This window comes from Thunnus albacares, chromosome 19 (genome assembly GCF_914725855.1).
Source record: "Thunnus albacares chromosome 19, fThuAlb1.1, whole genome shotgun sequence".
Classification (NCBI taxonomy): domain Eukaryota; kingdom Metazoa; phylum Chordata; class Actinopteri; order Scombriformes; family Scombridae; genus Thunnus; species Thunnus albacares.
In genome coordinates, this window is record NC_058124.1 from 10,489,661 (window position 1) to 10,509,489 (window position 19,829).

Sequence of the window (19,829 nt, forward strand, 5' to 3'; positions counted from 1 at the left end):
TGAACCATATTAACAAGGAGGGGAGATAATGTGCAGGTATAGCTCCGATTTGTGATTATATTAGTTGTTTTGTGTCACTGCATCACTTATATGACTTAGTTTTTATATATATATTTATTCTGTTGCAGTAAATCTATATTTAGTGTTGGATTTATGTAAATACTTATTGTCTTGGTGTTTATGGTGTTCCACCTATAGAAATGGTATTTTCCAGTTACCTGCGCGCGGGAATCTTAAAAAACAGGAAGTCCATTTCCGGGTTCTTTAATGATACATTTGTTTGGCGCGTTTCAGTTGATGTCATGGGGAGTTGCAGCCGTCGTTGGACAATTCGACAACCTCAGCATGTGTAAGTAAGCATAACACTTTTTATTAAGCATATGTTTGTCTTCTTTTTGTTTGTCCCACTTTACATCAATAGGCCTGCACTCAAATAAGTTCCTACTTATGGCAATTTTCCTGGCGCTCGTGAGTTTTGGGGGTAGGCCTGCAGACTACTAGCCTAAATGAACTGTTTGTGTTGTCATAGTCAGTTTTAGATAAAAGGACATTTGAACGACTTTAATGGTTTTGGATAGCTCACAAACTGTGAAAGATTATTGTGAAGTAAAGAAAAAGCACAGTCCAAACCTGATGCATCTGCTCTGAATGCAGTTTGCTAAAGTAGGAGAAAATTCCCATAGGCCTAACAAATGTAGCCCACGATAGGCCTAAATCAGATTTGCTGAGTTTTTTTGTTCACATTACACGAATGTGCCTCAAATTTCTCTGTATGTAACATTTTTGTCACTACTTTGTAATTCTGACCCTTCTTCCAACGAGCTCTGTCATATTACACATAACTCCTGTTTAAAAAAAGCAGTCTGGTGTCACTAAATGGCGTATGAATAACACGCGAAAAGCTTAAAATGCTAATACATGACAAGCAAAATGTCCTTAAAACGGCTTGCTATTTATACGCCTCCCCACGAGACAACGTTAGCCTATGAGTTTATTTGGTCTGGAGATGTTGACTTACAGTCAGAAAGGGTCATTTTTATCACAAATGTGCACAGAAACCCTGAGAAACCTCTTACAACCAAATGCGAGGATTTAAGAGGATCTTAATATATCCTGAATCCATCGTGCTCTGTTTTTGTTTCTCTTGTGTGTCACATAAGCACGTAGCAGCAGGGCCATTTTCCTGCTGCATATAGCTGTCTCCGGTGCACCGTAAATAATGTTGATAAAGACGCCGCCGAAAACGACTTTCACGCGTCCCCCGATTGATTTAACGTGACCTCCGTTTCCAAATGATATTGGAAGCCTATTTAAACAGATGAAGGCTTAAATTGTCTTGCTTGTATGCGCATTAATCTCCCATTCATCATCATTACTGTGTGATTGGTCCGTCCACGCCTCCGCCAGCCCCTTGCGTTACGACAAGGGCCTGTAAATTAGGATGTAATCCAATTTAAACAGCAGCAGCAGCCACAGATCCATTTGGTGTTTTTTTTTTTTTTTTTTTTTGAAATTGCTGTCGGTGGACAGCTGCACTGCACCGCCCTTATCAAAATGCTTTGTGCTAGTTGTGGGAGCTGGGGGAGCTCTGAGCCAATTCTCACTAATAGGATCTTATAAGGCTGATGTAATTGCTGTTATGTGCGAAATCTATGAGCCCATCATATCTTGAAGCTCAGTCATACGCAATCTTCCAGCGATTAAATGGCATGTTGATGCTGGATTAGGCCGCAGAGGATTCAGCCGTATGCAGTGAGGAGAGATGGGGATGATCCATATGCGTCGCTGGGTAAATGTGGTTGTAATTTGCCTCACTTGTGTCATTCTGGCAGTGTGACGCGGGTTTAGTAGATGATCGTATAGTGCTGCTGCTGCTGTCTAACCAAATAGGCTAAAATAAAATTAAAAAAAAAAAAACACAACAAACCGCTCCAAGCTTTCCAGACTTTTAAAAACAACCCGCTATGAAACCAGGGTTTTGGACAGACTGCTCCTTTTGAATATTCAGCTAGACTGATCTGTTCATCTTTATTTTATGGTGTGATTTTATTATGCACAAACCAAAGCCACTTTCCTGCATGACCCGTGTCCCTATCAGGCTTAAAGACACCGGCTGATAGTTTACATAAATCTGCCTTGTGGTTTCGCCCCGACCCGGGCGGCTTAAACGGTGTATTATTCCAAACATATGCATTTTAATCAGCTCGGTCACACTTACAAGAACTCCAGTTAATAAGGCCATCAATCAAACGCGTGTACTGGAGGGAGCGGATGGGAGAGAGAGGGGGGGTGGGGGTGGGGGTGGTGGGGACTCATCGGTGCAGTGTGAATGGGTGCAGCACTGTCTGATTAGGATGAACCTTTTACCTCAGAACGCATCAGAGGAGGATGAAACCCTACTTTATAAGACATTTTCGCTGCCTGGTTTCCATGTTTAGCAGGCAATTTGTGTTCATTGAGGGGATAACTTGCAAAGATTAATGTGCTTTAAGTTTATTCGTTAGTATAGAGGCTGGGTGACAGTATTACATGTAAAAATAAGTACTTTTGAAAATGCTTTCGTTAAAAAAACAGATATGCTTGTTAGATTATAGCAGCAATTAGGTGGCCACTATTTTTTTTTCCAGGTGGACTTTAAGGCTCAGGCTAAATGCCAGTTATTTCTCCGCACATTACTGCAATAACTTCTGATCTATCCCATCTACGACGTAAAAATACCCTTTTTTAAAATGTGATTTGTACGTCTCTCTGCGGGCCGCAGTATCTCGCCAATCCTATTAAGCTCAGAAAACTCTTTTAATTTGCGCAGCCCCGGTCAAATGCGGCCAATTAAGATCCCGCTGATTGGTGGCGGGCCACTGAACCATCGATCTCTTTGCATTTCCAATATCTTCAGACAACTAATTCTGTCGTGTCTATTAAGTGGTCGGAGAGAAAATATGAGTGGCGTTAACGGAGCCCGGGGACCACTTAACTGTCACGGTCAATCTAGCGATCCCATCAGGAGATATGGGGAGGGGAGGGGGGCACATTCTAGTGTTTTGACATCGACCACTTGAGAACAAAATTAGTGTTATTATCGGAGGGGGGTGAGAGGAGGTGGCAAACCGATTGTGAGTGTGGAAATAATGGCCAACTTGTGCAAAACGAAATAATATGATCTGAAGGAAACAAATAGTTTTTTTTTTGTTTTTTTTTTTTACTCTTCGTCTCGGATAAGTACTAACATTTAGATTTTATGAATCCTCATTCGGGCTGTTGGCAATTTAAATAAACCATAAAGGTGTTTAGAAGACAAACACTCCATTGATTCTTTGACAGTGTTTATTGCAAATTAGACGTTGAGGACATCCCAGCCAAAAAATAAACCCACAAAAAGAAAACAACCAACTAAAAAAATGTATTTAAAAAAACAGACAAACATAATCAGTCACTTGTTAGTCCGCTTTCTCCATGAAATGCCACTAAACTGGTGCCACTGTAGCGGTGCAAAGCGAGAAAAATATTTTTAAAATATAGGTATATATTAATCACATTTTCATCAGATTTAAGAACTGGCTCTTATGTCGCAGAGGGAGAAGTGTTTGATGGGCTTAAAAATGTTTCATTCTTTCTTTTTTTTCATTTTGATTGTCCTCTCTCTGGCTCTCTACATCCTCTTCTGGGTCCTTCTTCTTCTCCCCCCCCCCTCGTCAAAACCGTGAGCAGCGGGCTGTAATCCGTTCCCCTGGCGCCTTGTTACCTTTTGGCAGCAACGATCCCTTCCTGGTATTATCATTAATTCAACACTCAAAATTCACCGGGTCGTACATATACATCACTTACTAATTTCACTAGCATCTGCACATTTCGGCCCGGGGCCGCCGTGAGGGCCCCGGTGTGGAGAGCTGCTTATAGCTAATGAGACCGGCCGCAGTCTGTTAACAAATCCCCTTGTTAAAAAGAGAGATGGAAAGCATCATTCTCGCGTAACTAACAATACATGTAGGTCGTTTTGGACGCGTAAAGAGACGACAAATAATGATAAAAGCCTTAACGCCATCCATCACAGAGATTTAAACGTTTCTCTGGATATTTCCTCCCTCTTTCTCTCTCTCTCTCTCCCCTCACATCAGATTAATCTTCTAAAAATCAAATGTGGTTTTGTGTCCTTGCCGTCATATTTCAGCCCACTGTCCTGCCTCTGCAATGGGATTATTTTTCAGTAACGGGAGCTCCATTTGTGCGTCACATAGCTAATTATCTTGCCCCAAGTTTACACTGACTTTCACTGCTGACAGGCTATCTCTTCATGCTGTTTCAGTCCTGATCATATAATATGTTAGGTTAAAAAGCTTATGGTAAAGGCTAATATAGAACAAGAGTTGGTGGTTTTGGTTTTATCTGGTCAGAGGCACTTCTTCCCTCTGGTCTAATGTCACAGATGAGGATTTGCTGAGCACTGAAGGCGTGAAAGTCACAAAGGCATCAGTCCTGCTGGTTGGGGAGCAAGCGAAGTCCGAGCCAGAAGGCCTGGATGAGATACCGTTGGATTGACTGGAGTGGCAGGCCAGACAGGAGCAGGGGCTTCCTCCGGGACCGAGCCCGTGGGTAGGACCCGGGTACAAGGAGGGGTGTCTGAAGGCGCATAGGAGTTCCGGCCTCTGGTAGGGGTGAGACAGCATCCGGAAACTGTCGAGGGACCGCAGGGGGTTGGAGAAAGGGGTGGCGGCCGGAGCCGAGCCAGCACCGACACCTAGGTGGGAGTAATAAGGTAGCGGCAGGTGGGACGGGAAGGGGTAGGGCAAGTTCCCCGTGGCCGCAGCGTGGCTCATCATGTAGGTGTAGAAGGCCGGGTCGGCAGGGTGAGGCCACGTCATGGCGAGACGCTGACGCTTGTCTTTCATCCTGCGGTTCTGAAACCACACCTGGGACAGAGACAGGCCGAGTCAAATATTAACAGAAACCCCACTTACAAACAGATGAATCACAATAACAAAACCAGACATGGCTCATACAGTAGTTTCCGCTTTTACGTACGAATGTGTGGTTGGGAGGAGGAGTTGTTTTCATATTATTTTGTTTGATGGATTAAATGAATTTTACTATAAACATACCAATAACAGTTTATACTTGTTCTAATGCCATCTGAAAAAAAACATTTCCAAGCCTCTCCTGCCAATAAACGGTCAGTCTGCAGGTTTTATGCTCATATCAACATTTGGTTATGGCCTATTCTTGTCTGGCCTACTTTATGATGTGTTTTTCCCTGTAGCCTATTTTCTGTATCTATTTACAAAATAACCTTTCCAAGTCAGTTTTTAAATACGAGCTCACAAAATGTGAGCCTGTATAAGAGGGCCTGAGTCAGCTCCACTCTTTTACAAACAAGTAATCTTACTTTGATGGTGGTTTCAGGCAGATTTAAGGCGGCTGCCAGTTCACATCTCCGCGGCCTGGACACATAGTTCTCCCGGTAAAATTCCTTCTCCAGCCGTGCGATCTGCTCCCGGGTGAATGCTGTCCGGTACCGGCGAATTTGGTCGGCTGAGTAGGACAGAGAACCCTGACCCGGGATGGCCTTACCCGGGTCAGCACCAGTCTCACTCGGATGACCCGGAGAATCCCCATCTCGACCTTTTAATCAGCATGCAGAGTAATTGATCAGTTATAATTAGCATGCAGTCAAAAACTCACAAAGCACAATAACTGACATGGAACAAAAATACCTCTTTTGTGTGTTTATTTTTTTTCATTCGTTTTCATTCACGTTTAATGAGTTTGCTTTTAAAGGAGGCTATTTTTTGAATATAAATCTGACTGCACTGCTTTACAGTTAAAGGCCCTCTTGACATGCAACCATTGCTTTTAGTCTATTTTTGAACACCTAAAAACTACATACTTATATATATTTTAGAAAAAGATAATATTTCATAAAATATGAGTGCACAGTATATCGATGTGATGCTGAATCCTGACCACACATATAAATAATTAGGCTGTATTACTGTAATTCGTTTCCCCACGTACGATCCTTTTGATTTGAGGCAACTGCAAATTATTTATATTCATATTTTCACACATGATTTCGCTGTAGGACGTAACACATTTGCTGCATACAGTCCTGGATCTTTGCAGGACGCCAAGATGCCAAAGAAAACACCACAGAAAATACCTGTTAGTGGCTTTCCCTTCATTTTTTTTGTGCTTGTGGTTTCCATAAAATCCTGCATTCTTCCTCACGCCTCATGCAGTAAAATATACGTTTTCTATACGAGTAAGTGATTGTCAAACTCAGTGGGGAAAATGCATGCTTAGATTGTGCGTGTCACCTTCGCGTGTCTGCAGCCACGCCGGTCACTTGACAGAACAGCTGTGCTGCACCGACTGCAGTTAATTTCTACGTTATTATGAAGGCTGCTGTATTTTACTGGGTGCATATTTCAATTTTCGATGTAACCGTACGTTTTTATGTATGCAGTCTTTCAACAGTCATGGCTGCATCTGACATTTTTGACCGGCATAATCCAGCCGATGGCATTCGATCAACTTCAATAGCAAAACTATGCCATAACAGAAAAACCTGCAGTGCTGCTCTCAAACACAGCCTACCTACCTTTAGCTGTTGGGTAGTCCATGCTTTCAGGCGTGCAGCTGACATCAATTTCCTCGTAGAAGTCGGACTCGGTGTCTGAGCTGCTGCCGTCTTTATGGGGGTGATCAGTCCGGTGCCTCTCTCCGGAGGAAGACGTGCCAAGTGGCCTCATATCGGCGCACATATTCCTCCGTGCGCTCTCCTCCACCACCACCTCCGTCCTGTCCCGGGAGTAGGGCGCAGCTCCGGGGCTCAGACAGCTCCTGTGGCCCGGCTTCCCTTGCGACTCTCGCATGGGGCTCCCTTCCGACAAATTAGAACCGCTCTTGCCAAGCTGACCTCCCTCCGCCAGCATCACCATCTCCTCTCTGCTTTCCATTACAAGCACGACTTCAAAACCTCGACTTCGCGGGAGAGTGCAAGCCGTCAACCAAGGCGATGATTTTCAGGTTGGAGGGGTGTGTGTATGTGTGTGGTGGTGGTGGGTGGGGGGATTGGAGTCTCACGGAGAAGGAGAGGCTTCTGGAAAAGAAAGGGATGCAATCCGGTCTGACCCTGAGAGAAGAGCGCTCCAGAGTGCGGAGAAGGAGCTCTGGGAGGGATCACCATTTACCCTCTCTCTCTCTCTTTCTCCAGAGCTGTCATTCTTAATAGGCCAGTCGTCATGATGGTCCCCCCCTGATGACGACACGCATTGATTGGATATGGGTAAACAGAAGGCGCAATTGTAGCGTGGAGATGGAGGTGGGGGTGTCAGAGGGCACAACAAGCAGCTATGAAAAGAAACAGAGTATCTCTATCTATCTGTCTGTCTATCTATCTCCATCTCTCTCTATCTACATTCAAGATATGCAATTTATTTTATATTTCTTATTTAAAAGCTAAAAGCTGCAGTTTTCATTTAATAAAAAACTCATTTTTATTTTCTATTCTTTAGAATAGAAAATTCAACATGACAAAAATAATCACAATAAATTATAATAAATGTAATTATGATAAAAATCATAATACATTTCCCCACTCTGCTTGAATAATGAATTAAGATGAAGTCTAAATGAATTACTTATTTGCTGTTTACTTCCCCCCACTTCCCATTGGTCTGTCATCTCTCTGTCTCTTGCGCCTCTCTCCTCACCTTAAGTGGAGTCAAGTAAAATCCTCAAAGGTCAAGTCTTGAGGTCAGAGTTTAGATAAGAGGCCATTTGACACGAAGTCTTAAAAGTCAAGAACATGGACAAGAACAAGACCTAGTCAAAAAAAAAAAAAATCTTAATTTATTATTTGTGCCTCTTAAGTAAGTTATTACTTTTTTCTTTGTAAACACATGATAAAATGTAGCCGATACATAGGCGATTTTATTCTATTAATTAATTCAATTGACAAGGAATTTAAAAAAAAAATCAACTCTCACTCCACCTCCATCTCTCATTATGACGATGACTCACATACACACACTTAAACAGTGAAAATAATAATACGATGTGTTGCTGTTGCAATGCTTCAACAAGAGGAGTTGTTTTTTTGTAGTCTTGTGGGGTGGTCGTTTTTTGTTTTTTCTTCTTTGATGTAAGATAGGCAGTTTCCAGTAAAAAGTCACTGAACAGTGATGAAAAGAAGAGTCACGATTACGTTGTATAATTACAAATAAGTGCCTACATTTCCTTTAGGCGCGGGGGTTGGGATGATGATATCACATTTTAACTTCCTGGCCTCAGGGAAGAGATATCTTCACTATGGGGACAAGGACCTGACCATGGATTAAACACAGTTGTGGCAAATTTAGTTTCATCATATGCTTGGTGCTTTAATGGTAAAGACCACAGAATGTCCACTGGATGTAATAGGTGATTACAATTGCAGCTTGTGATGAAGTTCAGTCAGTTTATGGCGCTGATCCGTCTTCACTCCCACCTACACCTGTACGCACAGCGTCAGTTGGGTATGTCTATTGGCTTCTTACAGCCAAACAAGTCTAAATTTGTCTAAATTTAATGTGTCATTATTGTAATTGAGATCAGATATTATTAAGAATTACCTTGCAGAATCCATTTGAAAGCTATAGTTAGAAAAAATATTGATGAGTGTTTACCTTAGCGCTAATAGTTTGGAGACCTGCAGGTGTTAACATCTTTGAGATATTGCTCAACTTGGTCCTTGGATATTTAATATGTTTAAGTAGGGTTGCAGGCTGTGGTGGCAGATGATATTAAGGGGACCTGACCATACCTGACGCTTCTGGAAACAGCATTCCCCCCCTCCCCCGTTTTTGTTCTGATTCAAGATCTGCAGCTGGGCACGGCGATATATTTGCATGGCGAGGATGTTGTGTAGAGAGGTGGAGTCAGGGAGGCTGCAGACTGTGGAGCTCCAGCAGCCTCCGCTGTCCTTGTGCGCCCTCGCCTGTCTGAAAGAGGGAAAAGGCCCCAGAGGCGGCCGTCCCCTCCCCCAGCCATCCTGTCAGCCAGCCAGTCAGCCAGCTGAGGAGTGAGGGAAATTCCTTTGGCTTTCTCCCCCGACTCTTTCATCTGGCCTGCAAAGGATGAGGAGAAAAAGAGTAAAGATCTCTCTCCCTCTCTCTCTTTGTGTCTCTGACGATTTGATGTTGCTGCTTTTGGCAGTTTGAAAAAGATTAAAGTGATAACATCTGAGTGTGGTTTTGCGAAGCACATCTCTAAATATTGATGGTGAGAGATAAATTTGTGGTCATAAAAAGTCACTTTTCACTCTGTTTACAGGCCTCACATGCTTGATTAAAAGTTTCATTTTATTTATTTTATTATTTATTTTTATGACCTGCAATTTAAATTACTTCAACACATGAGTATGAAGTTTGCGCCGCTGGTCAGAGTTAAAGATCAGAGACTGCAGACTGTTAATGAACCACAAACTAAAAGAATGTCCCAGACTGGAGCTAAAGGAACCATAAATATAGTCCTGAGTCAGAAATGAGAATGCATATTTATCTTTTTGATAGCGAGGTAAAAAGTTAGTCACCTCTTGTAACTTATGGACTTATGGTTAACTGAGTCACTTTAAAATGAGCCATGTGACTAAGAAAGGTTTTCTTTTATATCTGTATGTTATGTGTAGCCAATATTATAGAGGCTATATATTTTACCTGGGTTGATAAGAGTTGATTTAGATAAGTCTTTTTGCTGGACTCTCTTACTTCTACTTTCAGAATCATAACGATGAGTAAACATGCAGTCTAACATGAAGCGCAGGAAGACGGCAAAGATCCCATTGTTTTTGCTGCTTACAGGAGTTATACAATAGGTCGTGGCCAGGGCAGATGGGATCTTGTGATCAAGCAGAGATAACACATGGAGAGGCTTTTGCGCAACAGATAAACGACCTTGGTGGTTTACAGTAGTGTCACTTATATTGTATGTGTTTTAGATAATGGAAGACAGCGGAAGGCTTTGGAGAGTTTCATGATTGTGGGACCTATTTAGACGAAGAAATAACCACTCTATGCATTCCAGTTAGTTAATCTTTAGAACATATCTTAGTCCAAAAAAACCCCCTGCAAATTCCTAGAGGCAGAGGAACAGAAAACCGGACTGCAGTCATAGCTCTGCTTCAGTGTCTAGTTTTGCAGGGAAAGATCAAAGAGGGGGAGCGCCCCCCGCGGCAGACACTGCAGAATGCGCCCCTCAGTTTTACTAGCCAGCCCAACTTGAACTTGACCATGGAGCCTGCGCAGTACGCATGTAATCCAATCCATGGCCATGGCAGTGCAGACCTGCCAGAATATTTGCCTTTTTAGCACAAAAAAAGTGTTTCAGTATGTGATAGAATAGCGCATGAATGGGGTTGCTGGATGTTCACTGTGCCGCTGGCTGAGATGCACCGCGTTTCGCACAAGGGGAGACTGAACCTGGAAGAAAATAAAATATAGCCTAGCCCTCATTATCGTGGCCCCTCCCGTCTCCGTTGCTTCAACTTGGCCTTGAAACAGGATGACGCAGCTACCAGAGAGTTAACTCGCTGACCTTGGAGCGAAACATGTCCTGATGACTATACAGCTGGAAGTCTCCGCGCTGTAAGACCCGTTTTTATCGCTACTTCCCTGCTCCATCCTGCAAAACTCCCGTGCTATTAGACGAAGGGTTTAGCAAGCCACTGAGATCATGCCTGTATTACCCCATTAAAGGTGGAGGTGGGGGGGCATCATGGGGTATGACTTACCACCAATTCTGCAAGGTAGCAAGGCAACACATCAGGTGCAAAGCCCTGACGTTTCACAAGAGTGCATGTTATTCTTCTGGCTGGTTTGTGTGTCTCTGGCATCTTTTTGAGAAAGTTGATATTTACAAGTTCGCCTGGTTGCAAATAGATTTATTTTTAGAGTGTTGCAGCCATCAGTTCCTTTGGGAGATTATGTCCCCTTTGTTTTCTTTATCTCTTCTCTAGAAATTTCTCATGTTTTTCTAGCAATTAAACTGCTGACCAGAAGTAGATGCTGAAAATTCTATTCATATTTTTCGAACTGTAATTTCAGCGGGTTTGTGATGATTGCGGTTCATATTGTTGTGTTGTGTGCAGTGTGCGTGCAAAGATATATTCAGTCTGTCATCCAGTTGATATGCATGAGATTGAAGGCGTGTTGCATTGCAGATAGCTGCAGAGTGGACTAAGCAGATTGTTTCTGAATCGCTGTTTTTCAATCTTTCATACAGACTTACAGTACGAGTCAAAAGTTTGGACACATCTTCACATTCACATGAATGAGAAAGTGTGTCCAAACGTTTGACTAGTGCTGTGTATGTTACAGTATTTCCCACAACGCACTTCACTATTTCATGAAATACGGGAGGTAGAAATTACGAATGTAAAAATGGTGTTATTTCTCTCAGTTGTATGTGTTGAATTACAGAGCTACGAAGGGTTTTCCAAACATTATTGGAGAGAGAAAAATAAGTGTGCATCTTGAACACACCCTGAGCCGAATTCTTGTAATCACACATTCCAAGAATTCAGGAAACGTGTATTAAAATAAAATAAAAAACGACCAATCACAAAACATAAATCATATGTATGTTTTATCTATTAAAAATATCAACCCACCCATGAAAACAATAGGTTGCATTTCCAAGAAGTTGATGATGCTTTTTTAAAGTAATGAAATCAAATTATTTTAATATTTAGGCGATATTTTAAAATGGATATCTAGTTTAATTCTGGATGGAAAAAAAAATCAAGTTAGTTTAAAAATATTGTGTCAATGTTATAAAATGTTTGTAATTCCGTCGTTTAGACTGATGAGAGCGGTTTTATTCATTTACATGTTTCTGACAAATGGTTGATGTTTTAGAACTGCTCAGATGCTGACGTGACTTTTCCGACTATTTTCGTTTTGTTTAGCCCGACAAGATTTTAAAAAGAAACTGAATTAAAAGTCACGGAAGAATCTTCACGTTCAAACAAGCGGCGCCGCGTTATTTCTCCCCAATAGGCCCATAACGGTAAACTACCTAAAATGTAACAGGTGAATATGTTCAACCACTGTGCGCAATATTTGACGCATAAAGTTGCGTCCCATTCTCTTTCATTCGTTTTTTCGTTCTTTTTCTTTTCTTTTCTTTTTTTCCCTTTTTGCAGCTTTGGATGTATTTGAAGGTGGATACTGTGATGCTGCTGGAGGTGGAGTCAAATATATAATTTCGCTTATTTTGGCTGTTTTTCTTTTCTTTTTTTTTTTTCTTTAAAAAAAAATGCAGGTTGCACAAGTTAAAAGGCCGAAGTTTAGCAGGTTTTAGTCGCATTAATGACAGTGAAGATGATAATACAACATAATAATAATAATAATAATAATATTGATATTATTATGATTAATAATAACAGTAATACGTAGTAATAATAATAGTTATAGTAGTAGTAGCAGCAGCAGCAGCAAAGCAGATTCTGCGCTGATTGGACCTTAAGTTTCAATTGAATTGTAGAGGGCTTAATTGTTTTTTTTCGTGTCTGTATGGATGTGTGAGTGTGTTTACTGCCTGGTTATTTGTTTGTTAAAGTCCAGACTCAGACTGGCACAGACCTCTGCCAGAATGATGGCATTTCCTGAGCATCTCCTCCATCAGACACATCCAGTGGCCTCTACAATCAAAAATACAACAGATGTGGAACTGAGTACCGGCTGCACTTTCCGTGAAACGAACGGCAGGCCTTTATATTTACTGAGATTCCTGTATGCCAATAAATGATTTCACATGCAGCTTACAGGCTATAACTTTAGTAGGCTGTTAACGCAACATTTAAGACTTCTGCTGGAGAAATTGAAACAGACGGAAATGTACAGCCAAAGTGTCACTCAAAGCACACATCACCAACACCTTTGGAGTGAAGCTTTCCAATTAACCGTGGACCTTTCGGTGGCTTGGGGTGTGTGTGTGTGAGAGAGTGAGTGTGTGTGAGAGAGTGTGTGTGTGTGTGTGTCCGAGAAAGAAGTCGTTTTTTCTTGTTATTTTTATGCAATCCTTCATAATCACACCGCAGGCGACCAGAAAATATGGAAAAGTCAAGTGTGTGACCGCCCTGTGGTTCACTGCTTTGACCACAAAAACATATTGGCTGTTATGTTTTGACAAGTTTTTGACAGCCGTCTACTTTAAACACATGTCATCAGCAAGACTGAAATCTGACTGCATGCATTTCGTCTTAGCAAGCTTTTTTATATCACAATTTATGCTATTAACGATAGAAATTTATTGCTGAGCATAACTTTATATGGCCTAGACATTTCCCTGCTTTACCCAGGCTGCAGGCGTTAAGGAATAAATGTGCTCTTTCTCTCTCTCGCTGTGTAATTTGGATGCCAGTACAAACAGGGGGTTGGACTTTGATAATGACCTCGAAGAAAAAAAAAACTCCAGGCTCTGCTGCCAAGCAGTGGCTCCCTAAGTGGAGTCCAAGGAACCTCCAGGGATCCTTCAGATGGATCAGGCCGGTCCATATCAAAATCAGGAATAGTATAATTTCACGATTACCTGGTGATCCTCATTACAACTGGCAAAAAATACAGTTCTCATAATACTTGAGTCTGATTGTAGCTGTTTCCATTGATTTTCTACATAGTTTAATAAGAATTCAGTGTTAAGTGTCTTCCACGAGGGTTCCTGGGATGTAATGTTTAAGTCCATGGTGAAGTGCGCGTCTATTTGGCGGGACACTGTGGGTGCCCCTGCTGTAAATTGGGTGTTCATTGTACTTTGGGATGTCTCATGTCTGGACTGACCACATGCGCGCGCCGGCGGCCACCTTGGTGAGGACGCGCCATTGTTGTGAGAGCAGGACTTGGACAAAGAATGAAAAGCCAGGATAAAACATAAAGGAATCATGCATGAAAACAACTCCAGTGAAACATATTAAACAAAACCAAAAAGGCTTGATGCGATGGCCTCTAGGTACGGATAGATATAAAATAGATATATAAAATACAACATGACATGAACAATGTATGGAACAATTAATCATCAATAAAACAGTGTTTATATTGAACCTGGATTTGCCTACATTGAAGAAAACGCCACAGGGCAGTAAACGCGTAACAGGTTAGGAATTGTACAGTTACTTCATGACTCATGGGTTGTTCCTGCATGTTGCTGCTGAATGATATCATTACTTAAAGTTTCTTGCATGATAACATGAAGACACATCCAGACTACTGTGATAGTTCAGAATGAATCACTTCATGTTTTAGCTGAGTTTTCTTCCCCGCAAACTGCAAAAGAAATGCAAAAAATATGTGAATTCAGTTTATTAATAATATGGTATATGATCAAGCTTGATTTGATGAAGTGTCAACTAGAAAAATGGAACATGTGACATAATTTAGGATAAAAAAATACATCTTGAACGAGTGGAGTCCTCGTAATGCAAAAGCAGAAAGAGATATTTCACATTTTGAACCCAAACGGTTGACAAAAGCCTAATGTGTTTTCTAATCGTGCACAATTAACTCACCTGGTATAAAAAGTAAGTGGTATAAGCGTATGTTGACTATTATTTCAAAAAGCAATCCATTTATAATCATTTACAATATACATTTTATTGTAGACATTCAATATTTGATTAAAACCATAATTTTATTCTATCATTTGGATCAAATGCGGCATCTAATTCAGCTGACTTTAAATGGCAAGGACAAAACGAATGCAATCCCACGATACTTCCATTATATTCAATAGAAATGATGCACTATCCCCGCACACAAAATAGAAAGTACATTTTTTCCTTTTTAAAACAACTCTCATCCCGTTTGAATGTTGCTTCTTGTAAAGTAAAACAATCTTAGTCCATCACTGTTTGCTGTTTTCGGCACTTTTTTTGTTTTTTGGCCCAGTATTGTTTTTTCGGTTCCATTACAAGACACAATACTCAAAATAGTTTTGAATATTCCCGTGTACAGCTTTAAACAGACACAGTAGTTTTTAGTAGTTTTTACCTGTTGTATATGAAAGCCTTTTTTAATTTCAATGGAATTTTAAATAATGTATGTGTTGTTTAAGTTAATGTTGTGTTGAGGTTTACTCTGTGGAAGTTTAGCTTCTGATGTATCAAATGAAACAGATGAGACCAAACAAGCTTTTTTAAAAAATAATTAGCATAAACATTATATGTTAATAGGCTGGTAACCAAACGTCTGCATCAGTGTTTTACGCACCTGAGTGACGGAGTCTGTTTGGTTGGTTTTTTTATTATTATTATTATTTTTATCTTCCAATAGCAGACAGCATACCGACACAATTACACATAACAAGGCCAAAAACCCCATGCTGGATTTTGAAACCCCAGTGAAAGCCCCACCAGGTCCATTTCCTCCAACACAGAATAGACGAAGAGCCACTGGTCGTAAACACGAACCAGCAGACCAGACACACACATACACATACACGTACACACATACACACACACACACACGCACACGACGTGTCTATCCCTTCCCTCCTTTTCAGAGATCACATCATTTTCACACGTATTTACCAAAAAAACAACCTCCAAAAGATCAGCAAATAAAAAAACAGCAACATTCCGTTTTATATTTCCAACGCAGGGATACAAAAAATACCACCACCCAAGTGAAACGGGCACAGACTAGTTCGTGATAATAAACGCTGGAGAAAACAAAATGATAGTAAAACTTAATGTCCTCCAATAGCTTTCATTGGGACAGGAATTCTCACCCCTCTTCCGCTCTTTTCAAGAGCTCAGACGGTTCCTTCAAAGCCTGAATAGCCCGACAGGCTGGATGGCTAGACAGCAACTTTCAACTTGACCTTGGCCTCCAGCCGCGTCTACCTCCTATGTAAAAACACTTACGCACTGCCAAGCCAAGAGCTGTGTTCTGTCTTTGCATATTGTAAACATGTCGGAAGTCGAGCATCTGGAATATTCACTTAAAACCACGACATTCTATCCGATTTTTTTTGTTGTTGCTAAAACTGGAAACTAGATTTTTAAAGGAGGCCCTTGTCTCTGACTGTGTTTTGCAGGCATATTTTCATGATGAAATATGTTAAGTCATACTGTTCTGTATCTTCTGCCTCCTATTACCCGTGTTGACTGTGCTGTTTAGTACAGAATACGGATGCACAAGTATAACATAGTACATAGTGTATCTATACATCAGCAGGCGACAGAATTGTAGTTAATTCCCTCTCGACCATGTCTAACATATTCAAACAGCATAGGCCTATCATAACATTATGTTTTTATAAATGTGAATCCCTTTGTGTAAATATATATATAATAATACCCATTTCCTGTTACCACGAAGACAAAGGCTGGTCAGTGTGCGTGCGTAAAGGCCATAGGCTGTGTATAAGTCATATGTAGATGATGAATCACAGCTGTCTCTAGAAACTGTCGACCATTTTTAGGTAATCGACTCTTATTTGGACTTAACAAATGAAAAGATGTTATATTAAATCAATATTTTGTAATTTGAACATTTGAGGTTCTGAAACATGATCTCATATCAATTAGATATAGTGTTGTCTACTCTTATGTGTATCTTGCTTTTTTCTTTTATTTTAAGGCAGGACATTTATCGAACTGAAGCAGACACGATATTAGCTAAATCCCTTGAAAGGTACGGTCACCTTACTTCGCCGCATTTTTCTCCATTTAATTATCTGTACTGGGGGATGTTTACCGTCCTCTTTGCATAGCCTGGTCACGTGTCAAGATCTGGGCCAATGGCGGCTCAACCCTGGGCGCTCTTGTGCGCGTCAGAGTGGCTTTACACTCTGGGAACCAGTATCTCCTTTTTTCAGTCTCTGGGCTTTTTAAAAAAGAGCCAGAAGCTTCAATGTTGGATGCCGTGCTATGACAACGTCACTGCTCCTCCGTCCTCGCTGGGTCGACCCGTCGGTGATGTTCCTCTACGACAACGGCGGCGGATCCGATGAAGTGAGCAAGAACATGGAGGGTTTTGCTGGTGGCAACTTTGCTGCAAACCAGTGCAGGAATCTGATGGCGCACCCCGCGTCCCTGGCACCCAGTACGGCTTACTCGTCCAGCGACGTGCCCACCTCCGGTATGGGAGAGCCAGTGAAGCAGTGCAGCCCCTGCTCTGCAGCACAGAATTCATCCAGCGCGTCCCTGCCTTATGGGTACTTCGGTAGCGGTTATTACCCGTGCAGAATGTCGCATCACAGCAGTATAAAGTCGTGCGGAGCGCAGCCCCCCTCCGCGTATGGAGAGAAATACATGGACACCTCCGCCTCGGGCGACGACTTCACCTCTCGGGCAAAGGAATTCGCTTTCTATCCGACCTATCCTTCAGGCCCATACCAACCTGTCCCCAGTTACCTGGACGTTCCTGTGGTGCCAACTATCAGTGCGCCGTCAGAGGCCAGACATGAGTCCCTGCTGCCTATGGAGAGCTACCAACCATGGACTCTCGCCGCCAACGGCTGGAACGGCCAGGTTTACTGCGCCAAGGAGCAGCCGCAGCCTGGGCACATGTGGAAGTCCTCCATACCAGGTAGGATACATCCCTCAGAGTCCAGCCTTTACAGGACAGAGCTGTTTGACATGTTAGTGTGTTACTACATAGCCAACAGGATACACATTGTACAGAATGAGTGTGTGAAATACAATTTACTCTGTCAGCCTGCAAATCTAATAACACAACAGTCTGATAATTTGGTTATAACAAAAAGTCAAATAATTATAGCTGTGAGTGTGAAAATGTTTAGTTTACACAACAAGTGGAAAAACAAAAATCTAACAATGCGCCTAAGTGATTTTATAAGTTTCCTTTCCAGAAAAAAATGTTTTTGTTAATCAACTGTCATTATCACGGACTAGTTAGCATTTTCACCTTGTTTTAGGGATTTAACGCTTTATTTTACATAGCAAATCTTGAAAAATCTGATTTTCTTTTTTTTTTTATTTGAATGAAGTGAAAATGTGTGGCTCAGCTATGAACAGATTTCCATTTATTAGGAGAAAAAGTATAAATGTGACAGTTAATGTGAGTTTTGAGTCACTTGTCTTGAATAAGTTTATTACAGCTTCTTTTCTCTCTTTTTCTCAGACGCAGTGTCCCATGCTGGAGGAGAGTCCGGCTCTTATCGACGTGGAAGAAAGAAGCGCGTGCCATACACGAAGGTGCAACTGAAGGAACTCGAGCGCGAGTACGCCGCCAATAAATTTATCACGAAGGACAAAAGGAGGAGGATATCTGCCCAGACCAACCTGTCTGAGAGACAGGTCACAATATGGTTTCAAAACAGACGCGTAAAGGAGAAGAAAGTTGTCAACAAATTGAAAACCATTAGCTAGTTCCTCTTTTTTTATTATTATTATTATTACGGACAATATCTACAACATCTATGGGAGATAAACTACTAGGCCTACACACACACTTACACACACACACACACTTACACACACACACACACACACACACACACACACACACATACACACTTGGACTCATGGATTGGAACATCACAACTCCTTCCTGACTGAAAATGATTCATTTGTATGTTGTCAAATGATTTCCCGGAGCATCTGGAACAAAATTTTCTGAGGCCTATGAGTGCTGGACCCTCCATTTCCTGCCACTTGTTGTTAAATAGCCTACTGTTTACGGAGTAAAGTGGGGGGAGAAAAAAAAAAAGAGAAAATATATAGCTGCAGTATGTGTGACTTTTGCTCACTCACAACGCAGGAAAACTGACCCCATCTCAGAGAGGTGTGCGCCACCGAGCTTACACCTTTTTTTATCTGCAAGTTTAACGAGAGTGATAAACGCGAAGATTCAAAGGAAGTGACGGTATTTCGGATTTGGACCTTGGGAATGTTAAATATTAATCTATCTTGCCTTCCTTTTTAAAACCTAGTCACATGCTTAGCTTGTATGAAGTTTAGTCTTATCATATGAATCCGTGTTGTCATTCATATCCAGTCCATGGTGCAATTCTTATTATAATGCTTAGATAATCGTCCGGGATTATGTGTTCTTATCAATCATAGCTTTTTATAATGTATGCGTATTCATGTGGTTGTGTATATAAAGTCAATTCCGGCATGATATCCAGGTTATTTGTGTGTGAGTCAAATATGTCGGTGTTAAAGTCCGTCCCAATAAAATATGGACTTGGTTGAATTTTATCCAAGTTATCTTGAAAATTGGCTTGTTTTTAAATCGTATGAGACCATGGTTATATATTCAACCACAACATAGTTTGGAGAAAATGAATCTCCCATTTTTTTACTTTTTTAATTTTGCCACAACGGAATTTAAAATAGTACTTATAAGGTCTCTGTAACAGTGTAGTGGAGCTGTTGTGTAGTGCTTTGCTGGGTTTGCAGTCGTTTACTTTAGCCAGATATGTTATAAGCTATAGAAATTCTACTAAAATTCAGATATTTGAAATGTTCAGTAGACCTCTGGGAAAAGAGGAAATAAGTCAGTTGAGGTTGGAGTGCGCTGAAATATAGTCTGACATCGCCATCTAGCGACGAGTTCGTGACTAATTCAAGAGGATTCTTATGAGTCAAACATCCCATACAGAGCTCAAAAGCCTTCTTAATAATAATGACAATGATAATGATGATGATAACAATAATGGTAATGATTAATAATAATATACAAGTTTCAATTTCATTCTATACAAGGACGTCAGTATTTTGTGTCTTTTACTGTGACGATAATAAAACACGCGGGTGGAAAGAAAAGGGAAACATCATTTATTTTAATAATAATCATACACGTAACTGCAAATGTCCCTCCTGA

At 41.2% G+C, this 19,829-nt stretch overlaps 2 protein-coding genes across 2 annotated transcripts; one reads left to right on the forward strand and one right to left on the reverse strand.

Annotated features, from left to right (window-relative positions):
- Positions 1-255: 255 nt before the first annotated feature.
- hoxa13a (homeobox A13a) lies at positions 256-19,829 on the forward strand. Its single transcript, XM_044335556.1, has 3 exons — positions 256-349; positions 16,855-17,567; positions 18,123-19,829. The coding sequence occupies exons 2-3, from the start codon at positions 16,907-16,909 to the stop codon at positions 18,368-18,370; spliced, it is 909 nt and encodes a 302-aa protein (XP_044191491.1). The 5' UTR covers positions 256-349; positions 16,855-16,906; the 3' UTR covers positions 18,371-19,829.
- On the reverse strand, positions 3,314-7,242 carry evx1 (even-skipped homeobox 1). Its single transcript, XM_044335560.1, has 3 exons — positions 6,596-7,242; positions 5,381-5,616; positions 3,314-4,907 (listed from the first exon to the last, which is right to left on the reverse strand). The coding sequence occupies exons 1-3, from the start codon at positions 6,951-6,953 to the stop codon at positions 4,380-4,382; spliced, it is 1,122 nt and encodes a 373-aa protein (XP_044191495.1). The 5' UTR covers positions 6,954-7,242; the 3' UTR covers positions 3,314-4,379.

Coding starts and splice junctions, on each gene's coding strand:
- evx1 (XM_044335560.1), bottom strand. CDS start 6,953: ATGGAAAGCAGAGAGGAGATGGTGATGCTGGCGGAGGGAGGTCAGCTT. Junction 5,617..6,595: donor GGACTACCCAACAGCTAAAG/GTAGGTAGGCTG, acceptor GCTGATTAAAAG/GTCGAGATGGGGATTCTCCG. Junction 4,908..5,380: donor TGCCTGAAACCACCATCAAA/GTAAGATTACTT, acceptor TCTCTGTCCCAG/GTGTGGTTTCAGAACCGCAG.
- hoxa13a (XM_044335556.1), top strand. CDS start 16,907: ATGACAACGTCACTGCTCCTCCGTCCTCGCTGGGTCGACCCGTCGGTG. Junction 17,568..18,122: donor GTGGAAGTCCTCCATACCAG/GTAGGATACATC, acceptor TCTTTTTCTCAG/ACGCAGTGTCCCATGCTGGA.